The sequence below is a fragment of the Neospora caninum genome, chromosome VIII (genome assembly GCF_000208865.1).
Source record: "Neospora caninum Liverpool complete genome, chromosome VIII".
NCBI classification, from domain to species: domain Eukaryota; phylum Apicomplexa; class Conoidasida; order Eucoccidiorida; family Sarcocystidae; genus Neospora; species Neospora caninum.
This window is the reverse complement of record NC_018395.1, coordinates 6,063,024-6,079,053: the sequence shown is the minus strand read 5'-3', so window position 1 is coordinate 6,079,053 and position 16,030 is coordinate 6,063,024. Positions and strand designations below refer to the sequence as shown.

The 16,030-nt window shown below is 53.2% G+C and overlaps 5 protein-coding genes across 5 annotated transcripts; 2 read left to right on the top strand and 3 right to left on the bottom strand.

Moving 5' to 3' along the window:
• Window positions 1-166: 166 nt before the first annotated feature.
• NCLIV_037630 (Golgi coiled coil protein GCC185, related) lies at window positions 167-1,576 on the bottom strand (the record flags this gene model as incomplete). The annotated part of the gene is made up of 1 exon (XM_003883964.1): window positions 167-1,576. The coding sequence occupies one exon, from the start codon at window positions 1,574-1,576 to the stop codon at window positions 167-169; it is 1,410 nt and encodes a 469-aa protein (XP_003884013.1).
• Window positions 1,577-4,334: 2,758 nt separating this feature from the next.
• NCLIV_037620 (Glutaredoxin, related) lies at window positions 4,335-4,646 on the bottom strand (the record flags this gene model as incomplete). The annotated part of the gene is made up of 1 exon (XM_003883963.1): window positions 4,335-4,646. The coding sequence occupies one exon, from the start codon at window positions 4,644-4,646 to the stop codon at window positions 4,335-4,337; it is 312 nt and encodes a 103-aa protein (XP_003884012.1).
• Window positions 4,647-6,846: 2,200 nt separating this feature from the next.
• NCLIV_037610 (putative CHCH domain-containing protein) lies at window positions 6,847-8,807 on the top strand (the record flags this gene model as incomplete). Its single annotated transcript, XM_003883962.1, has 4 exons — window positions 6,847-7,115; window positions 7,496-7,610; window positions 7,960-8,066; window positions 8,744-8,807. The coding sequence occupies 4 exons, from the start codon at window positions 6,847-6,849 to the stop codon at window positions 8,805-8,807; spliced, it is 555 nt and encodes a 184-aa protein (XP_003884011.1).
• Window positions 8,808-9,466: 659 nt separating this feature from the next.
• NCLIV_037600 (putative peptidyl-prolyl cis-trans isomerase E) lies at window positions 9,467-11,140 on the bottom strand (the record flags this gene model as incomplete). The annotated part of the gene is made up of 4 exons (XM_003883961.1): window positions 9,467-9,505; window positions 9,909-9,976; window positions 10,303-10,458; window positions 10,966-11,140. The coding sequence occupies 4 exons, from the start codon at window positions 11,138-11,140 to the stop codon at window positions 9,467-9,469; spliced, it is 438 nt and encodes a 145-aa protein (XP_003884010.1).
• A 3,426-nt stretch (window positions 11,141-14,566) lies between these two features.
• On the top strand, window positions 14,567-15,734 carry NCLIV_037590 (conserved hypothetical protein; the record flags this gene model as incomplete). Its single annotated transcript, XM_003883960.1, has 2 exons — window positions 14,567-14,902; window positions 15,438-15,734. 2 exons carry the CDS (start codon window positions 14,567-14,569, stop codon window positions 15,732-15,734), a joined length of 633 nt encoding a protein of 210 aa, XP_003884009.1.
• Window positions 15,735-16,030: the final 296 nt, after the last annotated feature.

Below are 16,030 nucleotides of genomic sequence, written 5' to 3'. Positions count from 1 at the left end.
TTGGTCTTTTTTAAAGCAAAGACACACTCCGCACGTTGGCATGTCTTCGCCCCTGGCGGCAGAACGCGGCTTTCCAAGACCGTCCGTCTCGTGCGGTGAACATTCACCTGGCTAGACTGCTTAGAAAAAAGGGAGGGCGAAAAACGGTCCTGTCGCGCCTAGAGAGTTACGGTTGTTTCACGACAGAAAAGGACGGCGTCAGCAGCCAGCATAGGGGCAACTGAAGCAGGGCCAGAGCGAAAATGACAGACTTTGGTCCCGCCTGGCGACTCGAGTCGCGGCTGACTTGCCATCCACCGGCTGCCTCGCTTTCCTGGAAGCAGCGCGTCGTCGCTCCCCGCAAGAGCACGAAAAGTTCCGCCGCGGCACACGCAAACAGGTAGACGTAAACAGCCGTGAAAATCCCCCAAAGCCCGCCGCCGTCTAGCAGTCCAGGGCCTCTTCCCCGACCGTCCCCAGATTCGCCGCCGGAAGACGCGAGTGAATCTGGGGTACCAGAGGGTATCCCCGCAGCGTCGCCTTCGGGGAGCTCTGCTGTCCCGTCAACGAGGCCTGCGGGTCCGACGGCGCCGGTTGCGTTGGAATGCGCCGCGGGAGAGACTTCCACGCTTGCTAGCACGTTGAGGAAGAGCCGAAACGCAATGAGGAGTGCCAGGTGCACATATTTGTACCCGCAGAAGGAGAAAAGGTCGAGTGTAGAGACGCCTGCTCCCGTGACGTAGAAGGCGACTTTCGCCACCACAACTTCCGCGACGAGGAGAAGCAAGGCGACGGAGGCCGTGCTGCCTAGCAGCTCGGGTCGGAAATCGTTCGCTGCGCCTCTTGTCAAGGCGTAGAGGAGAACGTACGTCACTAAAGCCATGAGAGGCGTGTACAGGTCTCGAGGGAGCGCGCTTAGGGCGGCCTGGGAACTCTCGCCGTCGATATCTTTGGTCGACAGCGCTCGCCCCTCGGCCGGGGCAGACCGCCAGAGCGAGAGAAACGGGAAGAGCAGCTGGACAAGGCGTTGCCGGACTTGGGTCTGACTGACACTGAAATAGGGGCGCAGAACCGCGATCGCGGAGGGAAACCACTTTTGAAGCTGCGACACCTGAGAAGCAGCCTGCGTCGACAAGTTGTCTGCAACCGTGTTGAACATCATCTGCATCATCGCTTTCTGCACGTCCGTACTCCCTTCTGGGACCGAACCGATCCCTTCATCCTGTCTCCCCACCTGGCCGAGTGGCTGAATTCGGCCTGCATTCTGAGTGGCCGAAAGCGCTTCTGTCCCAGAGTCCGCTCGAGGAACTGCCCCAAAGGGTGAACTCCAGACTGCCGGAGCACCAACCATCCCCTCACCTCGGGAGAGCGCCCCGACGGGCTGCGTTCCCGCGCCTTCCACCGGCACGCCCTGGGGCGGAATTCCGGCGGAAGAGTTAGGAGTGTGGCGAGGTCGCAGCTGCTGGGACTGACTAAACGCATTCTGCGGAAAAGCCGTCGCGGCGGAAGAAGGGTGGGCAGCGGGAGGCGCCTGGTTGGCCTGCCAAGCAAATCGCTGCTGGTCAGAAAACGCAAAGGAATTAGGCGCTGCCATCATCGCAGAAGACGGGAGCAGAGAACCCGTATTGGAAGCTCGATTTTGCCATTCACTTGGGGAAGGAGAGACCGGAGCGAGGAGAGTCGCCGCAGGAGCGAGTACGGGGGAAAGCCCACGAAACGTGACGGAACGATTTGCAGCTCTGGGAACGTGGTAACTATAGCAAAGAAGACATTTTTGGTGGAAACGGAGAAAAATGAACACGAAACTGATGCGATGGCTTTCTTGTCCGGACGAAAACAGCATGCGAGGGAACTCCTAGGAACACCAAGACGATTTTCCCGGGGGAGCTCAGTGCCACTGATGCATTCAATTTCCCCGATAAAAGGCTGCTCTCAAGATGTAAGAGGTCTTAAAGGGTTCCCGAGTACCACACAACCACGCAGCTGACGTCGACACTGCAACGGGAGGTCTGAGAAAGGCGGAGAATCACGCGCGTAGAAAAGTTTCCGCTCCAGGCGTCGTTGTGGAAAACAGCGTTCGCCACAGAGGCAGCAACAAACCAAGCATGCGCGAGATTGATGTCGAACGTAGACCAGCGACGTATTCCTGACTTCCTGTTCTCTGTCTTTCGTTCACGTGTCTTTCAGGAAGAAACAGTGCCCATGTCCAAAAGTGGCAACACAGCTTCCTTGCTCCAGACTGCGACGGCAGAACTGCGAGAGCCGCCCACCTCATGGACACACACGAGGTCGGGCTTGGCCCGGAGTACAGAGGGGTATTATATACATGAAAAAGGTTTAGAAGACTGAGTTAAAAGTTAAAAAAGACATGCAAGAGAAGGATGGGGTGCGCCGGAGTCCTCGCCTGTCACCGAAAAGTGACCCTGCTGAGTCCGAGCACGCTGGAGGGAGACCAGGCAGCTCCGTTTCTTTCACCCGACACTTGCGACCTTCTACGGCCTACTTGTTTGCGTATCTTGTGCACGAGCTAAAAACTATATCTTATACATTTGGTCTATCATCTTTACTGCTCTTATGTTGGTATTTACTCTACCTATTTTTACCGGTGGATTAGTTATGATTTCATTACATTTACATGTAAATGAAGAATTCTATGATTCTGTGTACTCAGGAATTTGCCTCCTTGCTGGAGTCTTCCGTGGAAAACTGCAAATGGGGGTAGGCGGGGACATCTGTGTGTGTAGCGGCATTTACATGCAGACCAAGGAAATCCCGCAGAGCGCCGTGTACACAGTTATGGACAGGCGGCCTGCACACTGATACTTTTTTTACAACACACCTTGTTAAGCAACAAAGCTGGTAATGCCCGGCCACAGGAAATACTCTCAGAAGTTGTCGGGAGCAAGTGTTCGTAGCACCGCGGACCCGTAACCGACCCTCAGTACAGGGCCCGTGCTCTGAGCTGCTCGAGGATGCGGTCTTCCAGCGGTCGACGGCAAAGCAAAAATGTCTTGCGAACAGCCTAAATCGTGTGAGTGGCACTACGTTTTTCCGCAAACAACTACATATGAAATGCAGCCACAAGGAAGGCTGCGTGTCGTGCTGAGCAACAAGATGTCTCGATCTGCGTCGCAGCCGTTGCTGTTTCACTGCAGTAGATTGTTCGTAACCCGCAACCCTTCTGGCCTAACTTCGATCGAGGTACGTTATAGGAAAAATTTGAGGGTCAGTGTGCTCGGCATTTGGGAGAAATCTGACAAAGGGAATGCGGTGCAATTCTAGATGTGCTCTTGCTGGAGACGGGCGGAATCAGAGTGGTTTTCATCGACGCATGAAGGCCGCAAATGTACACCCGTGGTGCCGTAGTAAAAAATCCGTCCTGTGCTAGCATCAGTCAGACAGAAGCAAGTGTAAGTCCTTTCTGTAACTTAATGATGTTCACCGTATACCCACGAATGCGTCGAGTCTCAGCCACAGTCAGACGACCAGGTTTTTTCAGGCGCAAGCATTTGTTATGCGTGCATCACGCACCGCATCGTGCTTGTTTTCCCGGGAATCTGTGTCAGTAGCCTTCTGGCCTGGCGTCGCAAAGCTTTATTTCCTGTCGTTCCTCCCTGAGGCAGTGCCTCCGTACACGCGCAGCAGTTCTGCGTTTCTGCGTGTGCAACGGACGGTTCGGGCCCTAAGTGGCCCCTCGCCAGCTAGAGCGTTCATGTATTCAGAGTCGAGAAAATGCACCGTTCCTGGCTAACAAGACCATATTTCAACAAGAATCTATCCTTCCTACCGGGGCCCCCGTCCTTCATCAGCAGCGCCGTCCTTGAACGCGTACTGAATCTCACACAGTTGTCCTGTATGTACACGCGAGACAGCCGCTGCCACACGCTCAACTGCCCGATCGTTTCAGTAAACATGCACTGGACTGCTATTCTTACACTGTCAAAAAAGCGTTGTACCAGGCACTTTTCCATTAAGAACTTGCGAAAAAACCTAGACAATAGGGCTGCACGCCAGTTTCGGTTCGAACAAGAGAAGTCCCGAAAACGCAGACGGGGCGACAGCGACCAAGATCAGCGAAGATGTAGGAAAAAACGAAATTCTATTTGTGCGGTTCCCCTCGACCGAGAACTTCCTCACGGGCAGAAAGTTTGACCCCCCTCGCGGGCGTTATCCCGGCGCAACCCTTCAACGCACAAAGGGGTATTCGGTGGAGTCCTATTACGACTAGGAGAGGCTACTCGAAAAGGGAATTCGTCGCCAATATCCGGAAGGATGAGTCCTCGGCCGCGCTTGGGTTCACCTGGGGATCGCCGTCAGGCAACGTTTATTGAGTTAGAAGACGAGAAAGCGGGTGCTCAGGCTTTCGATCGATCTCCTTCTGGGCCACCGGCCGCCGCACCTTCGGACTCCTTGAGTGCTTTCTTGATGAGTTCTCCCAGTTCGCCTGTTTTGTTAAGGTCATCCATAATATCCACCCCGCCCACGACTTCCCCGCCCACGACTAACAAAGGGTAGGTGGGCCAGTTGAAGTGTTTTTTCGCCAGTGCACGTACATCAGGGTACTGTAGAATGTTCACGAACGTATACTCATCGACGTCTAAGGAGTTCAATATCCCAACTGCCCTCGCGGAAAAACCACACATGGGTGCTTTTGGAGAGCCTTTCATGAACAGTACGACGGCGGTGGACTTGACGAGGTCGTCTAACTTTTTCCTCAAGTCCTAAAAAACGGACAGCACACACGCAGGGAAATGATCGCGCGGCATGCACACCGGAGGCCGACAGGCGAGATGAAAACGACTGCCGCTACGTAAAAACTCCTTCCTTCCAAGCGCATGCGGAACTTACCTCTTCCTCGTCCGTGTTGGCTGGGCGGTCGGCTGAGGTGAGACATCACAAGCGCGAACAACGACACAGAAGAGAAGTTCGAGTAACGAAACGCCATGGAAGAAATTGACCCAGAAATCGAGGTCGGCAAGAACGGAGCAACAGCGTACAACCGAACTCCGTATGAGGTTCCAGCAACAATGACCCTCAGGAAGCGGTGCCGGGGAACGGACTCCTCCTACTCTGTGATTGCTACGCTGGTATCTACCAAAAGCCACCCCTACGGATTCTTTCAAAAGCTCGGAAAAGCTAGCAAACACGAGTCGCAGCCACAAACTTAAATGAACACCTGTCACTGTGTGACGGGACACAGACAATATATAAGCCCAGGTCCCCCACGGCCAGTGACTTGCTCCAGACGGATAGTCACCCGTTCGCTGAAACGACATCTACAGCTTATGAAAAGGTAACAGTCTGGGTTCCGGAAGTGGTTTACAGCAATCAAAAAGCTTGGTTGTCTGCATCTCATAACTGGAGTCATATATTCAGCATCTTAGGTCCGCAACGAGCGGGAGTAAATTTCCTGAAGTTATTCGCGGTACTTTTCCCGTACCTGCGTCTGTTGACTGCGAGGCAGCGGTGACAGTCCCATTATACCGCGCTGGCGCTCCCAAAAAGAGAAGAGTGGTACCACCCCGGCAAACCAAGTTCGTTCCGGAGTAAGAAGCTGCCAAATTCCCGAGGAAAAATCGGCGGGAAACGAGGGGCTCGGACCCCGCTTGACCGCCGGTCAGAACGCAGGGTATACAATGCGTTTCGGACGCTGCCTTTTGATCTGCGATAGAACGACGGTGTGAACCGCCGGAAAACCTCCTTCGAAAAGACCCGAGAGCCGATCTTCTCTGCTGTACAATCCAGTGACTGTTCAGCCCGGATGGGGGTTTTGGCAGGCCGGCGCAGCGAGCGCGGTTGGCCACCAGAGAGCCGAGAATCTCCCTGGTGATGCTTGCGGAGAGGGAACTCATTTTTGTGGAGGTCTTCCCTTTTGATGCGGATCCAGCAGAATAGCGAAAAGACGGGAGAGATGACCGGTAATCAGTCGAGCTCGAGTCACCTCTCGCTTGTGGACAGTCCCCGAGCAAGTCACACCAAGAGGCGAAAAACTAATCAGGCGTGGAGTGTGGAAACATCTGCCTGCTGTCTATCCGCTATGGAAACGAATCGCTACTGGATCGTAACGACGGAAATGGTCCCACGGGGAAAGGAAACAAGTAAGAAATGGGTAGGAGCCCGGAGCCACAGCAAACACACCAGCAGCGAACGGGAACGCTGAGGCAATTGGGCGCAATTCACCCGCATAACGAAAACGCTGCAAAACCGATATTTTTACCCACAGAGAGACACATCGTGACCGTCGGTGACGAGAAGAGACGTGCACTGGCTTCAAAAATCGACGGCTCGGCGCGTTCCTCGTCCGAAATCACTTCTCGCGAAGTCGGCGTGTGTGCATGCACAATCTGCTTGTGTGAGTTTCTACGGTTTGTTGTGCATCAATCTGCCAGGCGCGAGTTGGGTACGCTTTCGCAGCTGTGAACGCGCTTGATCACGTTGAGTGTTCAGCGAACTACAGAGAACTTGGCAAGTCATTAGGTGAGATGTCAGCGGCTTCTTTGACTGGAGGAGAACCACTTGTCTTTTTGTTCGACTTCTGCCGCCGCACGCTCACATGTCCACGTGACAAACCGGTCTCTGTATGTGTATATCTTTTTGTATATTAGAGACACAACCTATTCTGGGCATGCCTGTATTCAAACATGAATGTGTTGTTTCAGAGGCCTCCCTTTCTGCTGATGAGGAGTGATGTTCTTTGTCCTCTTAGTCAAGGTTCCACAAAATTCCACACGTGTCGGTCCCGTCTCCCGTTGTAATTGAATCACATTCGCGGCGACCGCTTGTTCCACGACGGCCAAGTGTCTTTCTTTTCTTTCTTTTCAAGACAAACGACGCCTCCGCAGGAAGACTTCGCGCCCAAGTCTCGAGATGCGAGGCTCCACTGGAGGGTCTCCTGAAGAGCCCGGGCACTCCCCTTGCGAGGCTCGAAATTCAGGCGCGGATCCCTCCTCAGCTTCGTCTTCGCAGAGCTCAAAAGGTTCGCGGATTCCCGGCACAGTGCTGCATCCTGATGAGATTCACCAGCGAACTCGTCGCCGCGTAGAGTACTTCGAAGCCAAGCAAGCGACGCATTACGAGAAGAAGGAAAACGACGCCATTCGCGCCCAGATTGGGAAAGAAATCAGAGACAAATGCAGGTACATCTCGCAGTCATAATTTCCACTCTTAATGAGAAACAAAGGCTCAAGACATGCGTAGGAAAAAACGCCTCTCTGCCTACGGTGCACGGTCGCCAGAAAAGGGAGGTCTTCGCCCTTGGAAAGGACATTTGTTCCGCAGCTAGACAAGGAAATAGGCAGGCAGTGAATTTCGAGGCGACCAACCGAAAAAGCCATCGGCCGCAAAATACACTGCCTCTGCACAGACTCCTTTGTGTCCCTGCCAGGTGGTGACCTCTCGCGCTCTCGTCGTTTTCGTCTGGTGCTTGCGCTGGCCCACACGAACTTTGAGGCATATGTAGAATCCTTCCCGGGATAGGGCGACGGTTTGACGGAGCAGTGCGCTGCTTGCTTTTCAGGCCCGAGCTCGACGACTACTATGACTGCATGTGTGAACGCACGTTCACTTTCATCGCCTGCCGATCCTATGCAGCCGCCGTGCATAAGTGCATCGCCAAGTATGAGAAACCGGAGGTGAGACGCGAACCAGGACCCGACCGGGGGTGGACGAACAGCCCCGCGTCGCGTTTCTCTTTCCTGCTGCCGTGCGAAGTTTGAATGAGACAGTTCAGCGTCACAGTTCGACATCCCAGCAGCCCCGACGCTGCGCTCCGGATCTTCCCGCCTAAACCCCCTGTCCCGTCTCGCCATGGCTTCGCTTTTCTTTTGGGGGGGGAGGGGGGGGAGGGGGGGTGGAGCTCACCTCCGCAGTTGTCGAGTATCTGACACGTAGCGCACGCGGGAGTCATGCTGGTGTGGTTCTCGTCTTTCTGGCCTCTCTTGTGCCGCACATGGACATTTTGGTTTTTCTCAATACGCGCAGGTGATGAAGGCGCGCTGGGAGGAAGTCGCGCGCGAACGCGAAGCCCTCGGGCTCAGCCGCATCAACCGTCGTCAGCGAAAGTACTACAACAAGTACATCTCTGACTTGTAAGGGCAGTCGAAAGAAAGACCGAGAGTTGCAGTTAACCGTATCCCTCCGCCGCCAAGTTCACACTCCATCTCCGCGAGCTCAAGTGTCGAGCGAACGTACTTTTGGGCTTTTACTTTCTTGAAAATGTAGCAAAAAACAGGCAAACGCAGTTGCTTTCTTTCTAGTTTTAAACCAATTCCTCGACACGAATAAGAATTTAAAATACCATGCTGAGTGAGAGCAGCGAAGAATTTGTTGACATTCTGTATTGGCAAATCGAGCGCAACCCTGGAACGCTAATGGCCGTGGTCCGGCAAAGTGTCACACGAAGAAACATATTAGTGGATAGGACCTTTCTGAAGGCTTTTTCGGGATACGAGAGCCTTACTCTCTCTCTCTCTATATATATATATATATGTACATATATATATATATATATATATATAGACCTACATATATATATATATATATATACATATATACCTACATATATATATATATATATGGATATATGTTACCGCGGGTGTTGAGTGGACGCAAACACGAGGAGCTTTTTGCGGGGTTGAGTGAGCGCTTCACGTTTACAGCGTCATCTGCGGGAATCGTCTTTTGAATGGAGTGTGTCTCTCCGAAGTCGGCCTGCAGCTCCATCGCGCGCCGCTGTCGGTCTGCCCCGGTGTGCGGTTTCTCGCAGAGACGGCTCAGGCTGGCTTCCCGCGAAGACGGAGGCGACAGGAACTGGAGACAAGGAAGCGTGAACGGTCGTTTGCATCCGGCTGTGTCTCGACCAAAGAGTCTACGAGGGGTTGTGCTCAGGAGGCGGATTTCCTCGCGTTTCCTCTGCGTCCTTTTTTGCAGAAGGCAAACGTTGCTTGTCGGTGTGGCTTCGGCGTCACGTCCCCGAAAGGGGTGGACGTGGCCACGTAAGGGCGTTTTGTTCAAGGTAACGTTTTTATACAGAAACGGATGTGTGCACAGTTCTACCTTCTTCAGTCGGTTCACCCTCAACATTGTGTTTTCCTCACAATACCTGCATGAAGAAAGACGACGGATTCTGCTGAGCATGAGAGTCCGGGAAGCGTTAAACGGATCTTTATACCATTCACGCTGGAAAAGTGTATTGCCGACCACAGCGCAGACCGAGCGAAGCAAGAAGGGTTTTCACAACTGGTCTGCATGGATGCGCCAACCTCGGCGAAACGCTTGTCAAACGCACCGTTCCCAAACCAATCATGAGGCGCCTCTCGTAGCAAAACAGAACCGGATGCGGGGGTGGGAGTTCCAGGAGAGGAAAGGCGATCTGATTTCCGTTCCCTTTCCCCGCATCGCCAGAAGAAACCGCACAGTATAGCCGAGAAAGTGAAGTCTCTTTGTTTCTTTCAGTCATGATAAACTGGCGAAAAAGTGGGCTGCGCTCTCACTGTTTCTCTGGAGCAGACGCCTCGGGTGCGTCGCCCTGAAAGAAAACGCACGTAACAGTGTGACCGAGCATCGAAGAATCTCAGCCCGTGTCCCCCGATGCGAACCTCTGAACTTCTGAGCTATGGAGAGAACACAGACTTCTCAGCTGTCAGCATAGCATCAAGCCTATGAGTGACGGGCACCAGCAGGCGCGTTCAGACCCGGACCACTGAATGGACCCCCCCCGTTACAAAAACACGCGTGCGCACACCAAGCCCTGCGAAAACCGTACGTGTAGACGTAACGACAGAACTACTCGTTGAGGCGCCCGCTCAATGACGGCCAATTACGCAACGCCACGAAGAGGGCCTTGGTCGAGTGCGACGGAGACAAAAACTTCACTACGGTGCGAGCGCACCTTTCGGGAGGGACGCCCCAACTTGGATCAGGGAACTTACCATGTCTTCACTGATGTCCATGCCTTTCTTCTTCATCTCCTGGCGAAAGAAAAAGTCGTCGCTCCAGACTTCGGCACAGACACACAGACACACAGAAACGAGCGCCTGTTGTAGGCGTCTGTGCGTTTTATGCTGGGAAATTCCCATAGGTTTGCCCCACCAGCCTTTGCCACTTGTTTTGTACGCGCGACTTGCGGCATCCGGTGCGTGAAAAACTGGCTGGGCTTCCCTCTTGGGGCAACGCCCCTCTCTCTGACAAGCAGAGAATCCGGGACCTAGCTAGCGCGGCCTGAACGCTGAGAAAAAATCCGAAACGGCACTGCGGTCGTGTATCTGCGTCATGTGGCGCACCGACTGTGTCCTGCGAATCAGATGTGAATTGGTGATGACTTACTCGCTTTGTTGCGAGAACCAGGGGCGAAACCTCCAGATCTAGATAAGTTGACCCGAAGGGTACGCCCGTACAGCTCAGCGTTGTCCATGTTTTCCATCGCTTCCTTGGCATCGTCTTCTTCCTCGAACTCGATGAACCCGAAGCCCCGATGCAGGCCTGTGGTACCACGCAAAAATACTTGAGTTCCTGTTTCCAGCCGACGTCTCACAATGCATTTTCGGCGACTGTTCTCTGATGAGAAACACCGGAACCTTGCGACGCACAGGTCGTCATCAAACTGAAATCTCCAAAGGCCATGGACGATAATCCACACTCGAGCACGCAGAAACATTTTCGTTAACAGCGGGCATTCTCCTGAAGCACTGGGAACAAGGAAGCTGAGTAACTGTGTGTCTGTCATCCTGGATTCCCCTAAATACCATGCGACTGCTTCTCTGCACAACTGGGAGCCCATTAACCGTTTCTGGGAGGGGTTGTCAATTTCGCAGTTCTCCACGTAACTCAGCGTCAGTATGCTTTTCACTGATATTTTGTTATTCGAGCGCTAATATACAGCTGGATCACGAGAAGTGAAAACACTACGATACGCATTTTTCCGCGCAAGTTGTGCTTCCGTGTCGGACAGGGGGATTGCCGTCCTGGAAGGCGTTGAACCGATCTGACCTGTTGTTTTGTCCTTTGGAATTTCGAGCTGTTTAATGTCGCCGAAGGGTAAAAACGCCGCGCGAAGGACCTCCTCCTCGACCTCTTCTGCCAAGCCTCCGACATACAACGTTCGCTTCAATCGCTCTTCCCCAGTGTTAGCCAACAGACTCGTCTGTCCTGGAAGCGGCAGCATGGTGACCGATGAAGAAGAGCCGCGTGAGGTAACACCAAAAGCCAAACAGAGACGCCCTCAGCTGAGCGCCGTGAGCTGGTAATTTAGGGAAAAGTGCAGCCCACCAGGCAGTCGTGGAGTGGCGTGGCAACACCGCAACTGCTACGGAGGAGCCACTTGTGCACGTTCGTTTACTACGGTGTCTCGACACCTGGCCGGTTTTGTCTTTGTGCAACTTCCCGCCTTGAACTGAAGAGAACGAAGCAGGTTTTCTGGGGAAATACCGTAAGAACCAACAGCGTCCCCCAACGGGGATCCCGTTCTCAGTATCACTCCGTCACTGATGCGCTGCTGGTGAGGAAGGCTCCCTCACCAGGAGCAAAAAACAGCATTAGTCTTCGATCCAAAGCGAGGACTTGGTATCGAAAAAGAATAACAAGAGAAGAAGCTTCTCACTTATTCCGATTCGTCGAAACTCCGTGGGTTTCTCTTGCTCAATAGGAAGCGACTGCTTCCACGCATGCGTAGAGGGAAAGAGGCCCACGACAATATTCCTCCCCACTTGCGAAGTTTTTGTGTCATATGGACAGTTCGCCCAGCTTTTGCATCTGTCAAAAGGACGATGCAGGAATGGAGAGGAAGGAGCTTGAAGAATATTTTTTATTTTGTGTCACAAACCGTGAATTCACTCCGTGCCGCTATCGTAGAGTGCCCTGGCGGTCTTGTCGTTCAGTTGATGCGTGCATGCGGGCTATTCCCTCTGAGCGCGGGCCTTGTTCCAAGTTTCAGCGTGATGCCGTCTGCCTGTAGCACTGCGCCGGTCCCAGATGGCAATGGCCGAGCTTATTTGGTAAGTGTAGGGCTAAAAAAATATGCACTTTGTACCTAGCTCCAAGTGCTCAGACGGGGTTCGCTCGAAGCCCCGGCGCTCCACTTCCTGCTGCAGTGAAGACATCTAGTTGTGTGTTCGTTCTGCTTCATGTGGACCAACTACCCCAGTCTCAGCGGATCAGCTTCTAATTGGTAACAATGGTGATTCTTTCGATGTCCGATGGGTACGTTATCTTGGGTCTCCCGTCTAGGATGGGGCCTGAATGGAAGGCCCTATGGCTTTCGCTACACGGAACAAGCGGAACCACATGCCAAGGAAGTACAATCGAGGGCCTCAGGAACTCCGTCATGTGCACGTGCAATATGTGACAAAGAAACATACAACTATTACATCAGCCCCTCTGTAATTACATAAGACGAGGCCGCCTCTCTGTTCACACAGTGTCGCAGTCGCAGATCCCCGCTTGGCATCTCGTTCTTGTGGATCGATTCCAATATCTTAACAAGAGAACCTGGTCAACTGGAATGCGGCGAAGTCTACTGCTGAGAAGAACCTCCGCGCAGATCGTCGCGCCTCACAGATGCATCAGCGGGGCAAGTTCACGTACACGAAGCCACACAGATTTCTTTTAGGTCCGCATCAGGGAGCGGCCGTTTACCACCCGCTGCTCTGATGAGATTGCGAACTCGGATGCACAGGCTGTCCACCTTCCCGAATGCTTTTGCAGCAAATCAACAAGCGCATATGAAGTGTATCAGCAGCTGTCGACGTGTTGCGGAAGCTAGAAAGCCGGGCAGTTGCGGTATTTTATATCTTTTGTCAGCAATAGTCATCATTGTTGCCAGCATCTACCACATCCCGTTGAGCAACTGGGCGTTTTCTCGTCTGGAAGAGAGTAGTTGATAGACGCACACTCCAACAGTGTCAGCGGAGAGGCCACACAAAACCCCTCTAGGGAACTAGTCACAAGTATACCTGTATTCGAGCAAATCCTCTATTTACAAGTAGTTATGATGCTTCTCTCCAGTTGTAACCACGTCGTGCCGGCCATTAGCTCGCGGTCGCCTCCTACAGGATTCCTGACACACGGTCACCGGGACTGCTTAAACGCTTTTCTACGAAACTGGATTTTTATAATTTAGCAGAGGTCTAAATTCTGACCCAATTCTGGCCTCCGCGAAGCCGCCCAGTACCCACTGGTTATTGCTCCTCCATGTTACAGAACTCCGCAGATCCACAGATCGGATTCCAGTAGGCAACCAGGATGTCGTGCGCGGTGGTTTGGGGCATGTTTATTTGGCGAAACACGTCTGTACAAGAGACTCGAGAGGCGGAAGTTTGCGGCAGCCTTTCATTTGCGTTGATTTTCCCGCACGAAAAACCGCTGTATTTGGACAGCAGGTTCGTGTCTGTGTCGGAGACCAGCTGCCGCACACTGCAGCTTACTTTGGTGTGCGACACAACTTTAGTACGCAGGCGGTGGCAACATCATCTGCAAGGGTTCTCTCCCTTCTTAACGCGGAAACACTTCTTCGCAAGGGCGGCGCTTGTCTTCCGGGCGCGCGTCACAGTGTACAGCCAATTCGTAGTGCCACATGAGTCGTCCGAGCATGAGACGTAACGAAAATCTGCAGGTACACATTTGCTGGCAACCTTTTTGCCACCTGTCCACAAAAAGCTGGGGCCGAGCGTCTGTTTCTGTGTGAACAGCCACAATCGAGCGCTCTGTCCTGGCAACAGCTGCGCTGACGTTTCTCTCGGATCTAGCAGGGCCGCCGTGGTTGGAGCAAGCGAGCGGCCGTGGGGACCGTCGACGCCACGCGGGCTAGCGGAGTGACATGACATGACAGGGGAATATTCCGTTTTCCCCCGAACTGCGGTGATGAATTTGCATGTTTTTTTGTGGCCCTCAAATATAATTGCTGGCTTTAACAAACGCGAGTCACTGCGGAACTGGCGAGTCCTAGCGGCGCTAGGCCGAAACATGCTGCGTCTCCGTGTCTTGACGTGACGCGGAACGTTTCTACATTTGAGCTTGAGAGTTTCTCTCGTCGTGAGTGTTCCCAAGGTGTAACCGAAGCAAAAAGTGCTCCTGAACAGTCAAAGGAGGCCCGTTTTCTGCCACAGTTCGATTGGAGTAAAGGTACAAATACCACTGCTTTTGTCCTTATAGGACCACAGTTCCTTTCGGTCCCTATTTTTGTCTAGTGAACGAGGTCGGAGTTACCTGGGGCGCGCCGCCGAGCTGGCTCAATAATTGACAAGGCAAATGTGAACTTGTGGTGAGGAGTTATAATGTTTCCCTGATTTCTAACGGTGGGACTGGGTCGGGCAGCATGAAACGATTCGAGATTCGATGATCCTTTTCGACCGATCCACAGCGGCTTGGATCTGCCACCGTTGTTCTCGGGGCCCAGCTACATCCGGTGTCTTCCATGGAAATACACCTTGCAGCCACGATGAACTTGCTGAGCATTTCTCTAGCCCTCACCATCCTACTATTCCCAAGCATCGTTCACGCATGGGGGTCTATGCGTAACTCGGACCCTCTAAATAGGGTAACGGGTTTGGAGCGCACAGCTGCTCTAACTCGCGCCGTGCGACCAAGAACAAACATGGTTTTCTCGTTGCTCCAGTCGGAGCCTGAAGACGACGAAGAAGATGAAGACGAAGAGAAAAAAAAGGGGCACAAAAAGGGTGGACATGGCGAACACCACAAGCATGCAGCGAAGCACCACGAGAGCCATGAGGAACCGGCTGTACAACCGGTACTTCCTGTGGCTATAACGACGCCTGTGGCCCAAGCGCCTCCACACAAGCCGGAGGAAGACCACGACGAGGAGAAATTTATGGACAAATTGTCTCCTGCGGACAAGGAGGCCCTGTTACATGGGGTGATCAATCCGGCAGTTCACTTCCCGCTGCTCTTGCATCTAGCGTGGAAACAGAGCGTAAGTGAATCACATGTTGTGTTTTCTTAATCTTAAGGGACGGCTGCAGTCGTGGCTCTCTGGAAAGCACTGCAGAGCAACAGTGCCGAGCGAAGTTCCAGAACGTAAACCGCAGTGGACATTCTCTGTTTTTTTCTCTGTCCTTCGGAGAGGGCTGTCTCGTTTCCAACACGAATGGCTAGAAAATACCAACCGTGAACGCGTGGACCCAGACCACCGCGCGTGTGCACGCACTGCAGTAGATGGATCAAGGCTCTGGGGCCCATGCTTTCCCAGAACATGCGGGACTGCTGCTTCCCTGTGTTTCACAAGTACTCCTTCACGAAAAGCCACTGTGTTTTCACAAGTACTCCCTCACTAAAAGCCACTGTGTTTTCACGCTGGTGACGCCGTAACTGTGTCTCGTCCTTGCGTCGCTGGAAGTGTCCCAGTTCGAGGTGGTAGACTTGCGTCCGTCTGGTCCTTGGTACTCGCTGAGTTCCACTCCGAATATGGTGGCCACTCTACCTTTCGCCTTTCTGTTGAACACGTGCAGATCCGGGCGATCAAGCATCTGAGGAAGGCCACGAACCTCTTGGACACGATTCGTGGTCACATGGACGGCATCCCGCGCGACGAAAAGAAAGTACCTTCTATTTCTGCCGCCGTCACGATCGACGTATCGGGAAAGGCACTCTCTATTGCTGATATTAACAAGAAACTTCGAGACGTGCAGACGGAAGCGCAGAACGTTGAATCCTACCTAAGTAGCGCGAGGAGCCAGATCAACACGAAACTGGCCAAGGTCATACCTCCAGAACAGCAGCAACCTGCAGGTGCTGCCGCCCACTAGCAGGTTGCCATCACAGGGTACTGTCGATTCTGTTTTAGTTCGTATTCGTTCCGACTTGTTTGGTAGAGGAACGGCAACCGAACTGGGATGGAACTGAGGGGGGCTGGCTGGAAGTCAGTATCTGGGTTTGCCCCTTTCATGTTCAACGGTTGCGCACATGCTCTTCGCATTTCAGGGACTGCGTGTTGAGTGTGGTCCACTTTTTCTCCTTTCTGACTGTAGTGCTCCCCCACCACCATTGGGTTTCAGAACTGTAACGTGATGTTGCAGCTTTGTTGTGGGACACCGCATTCTCG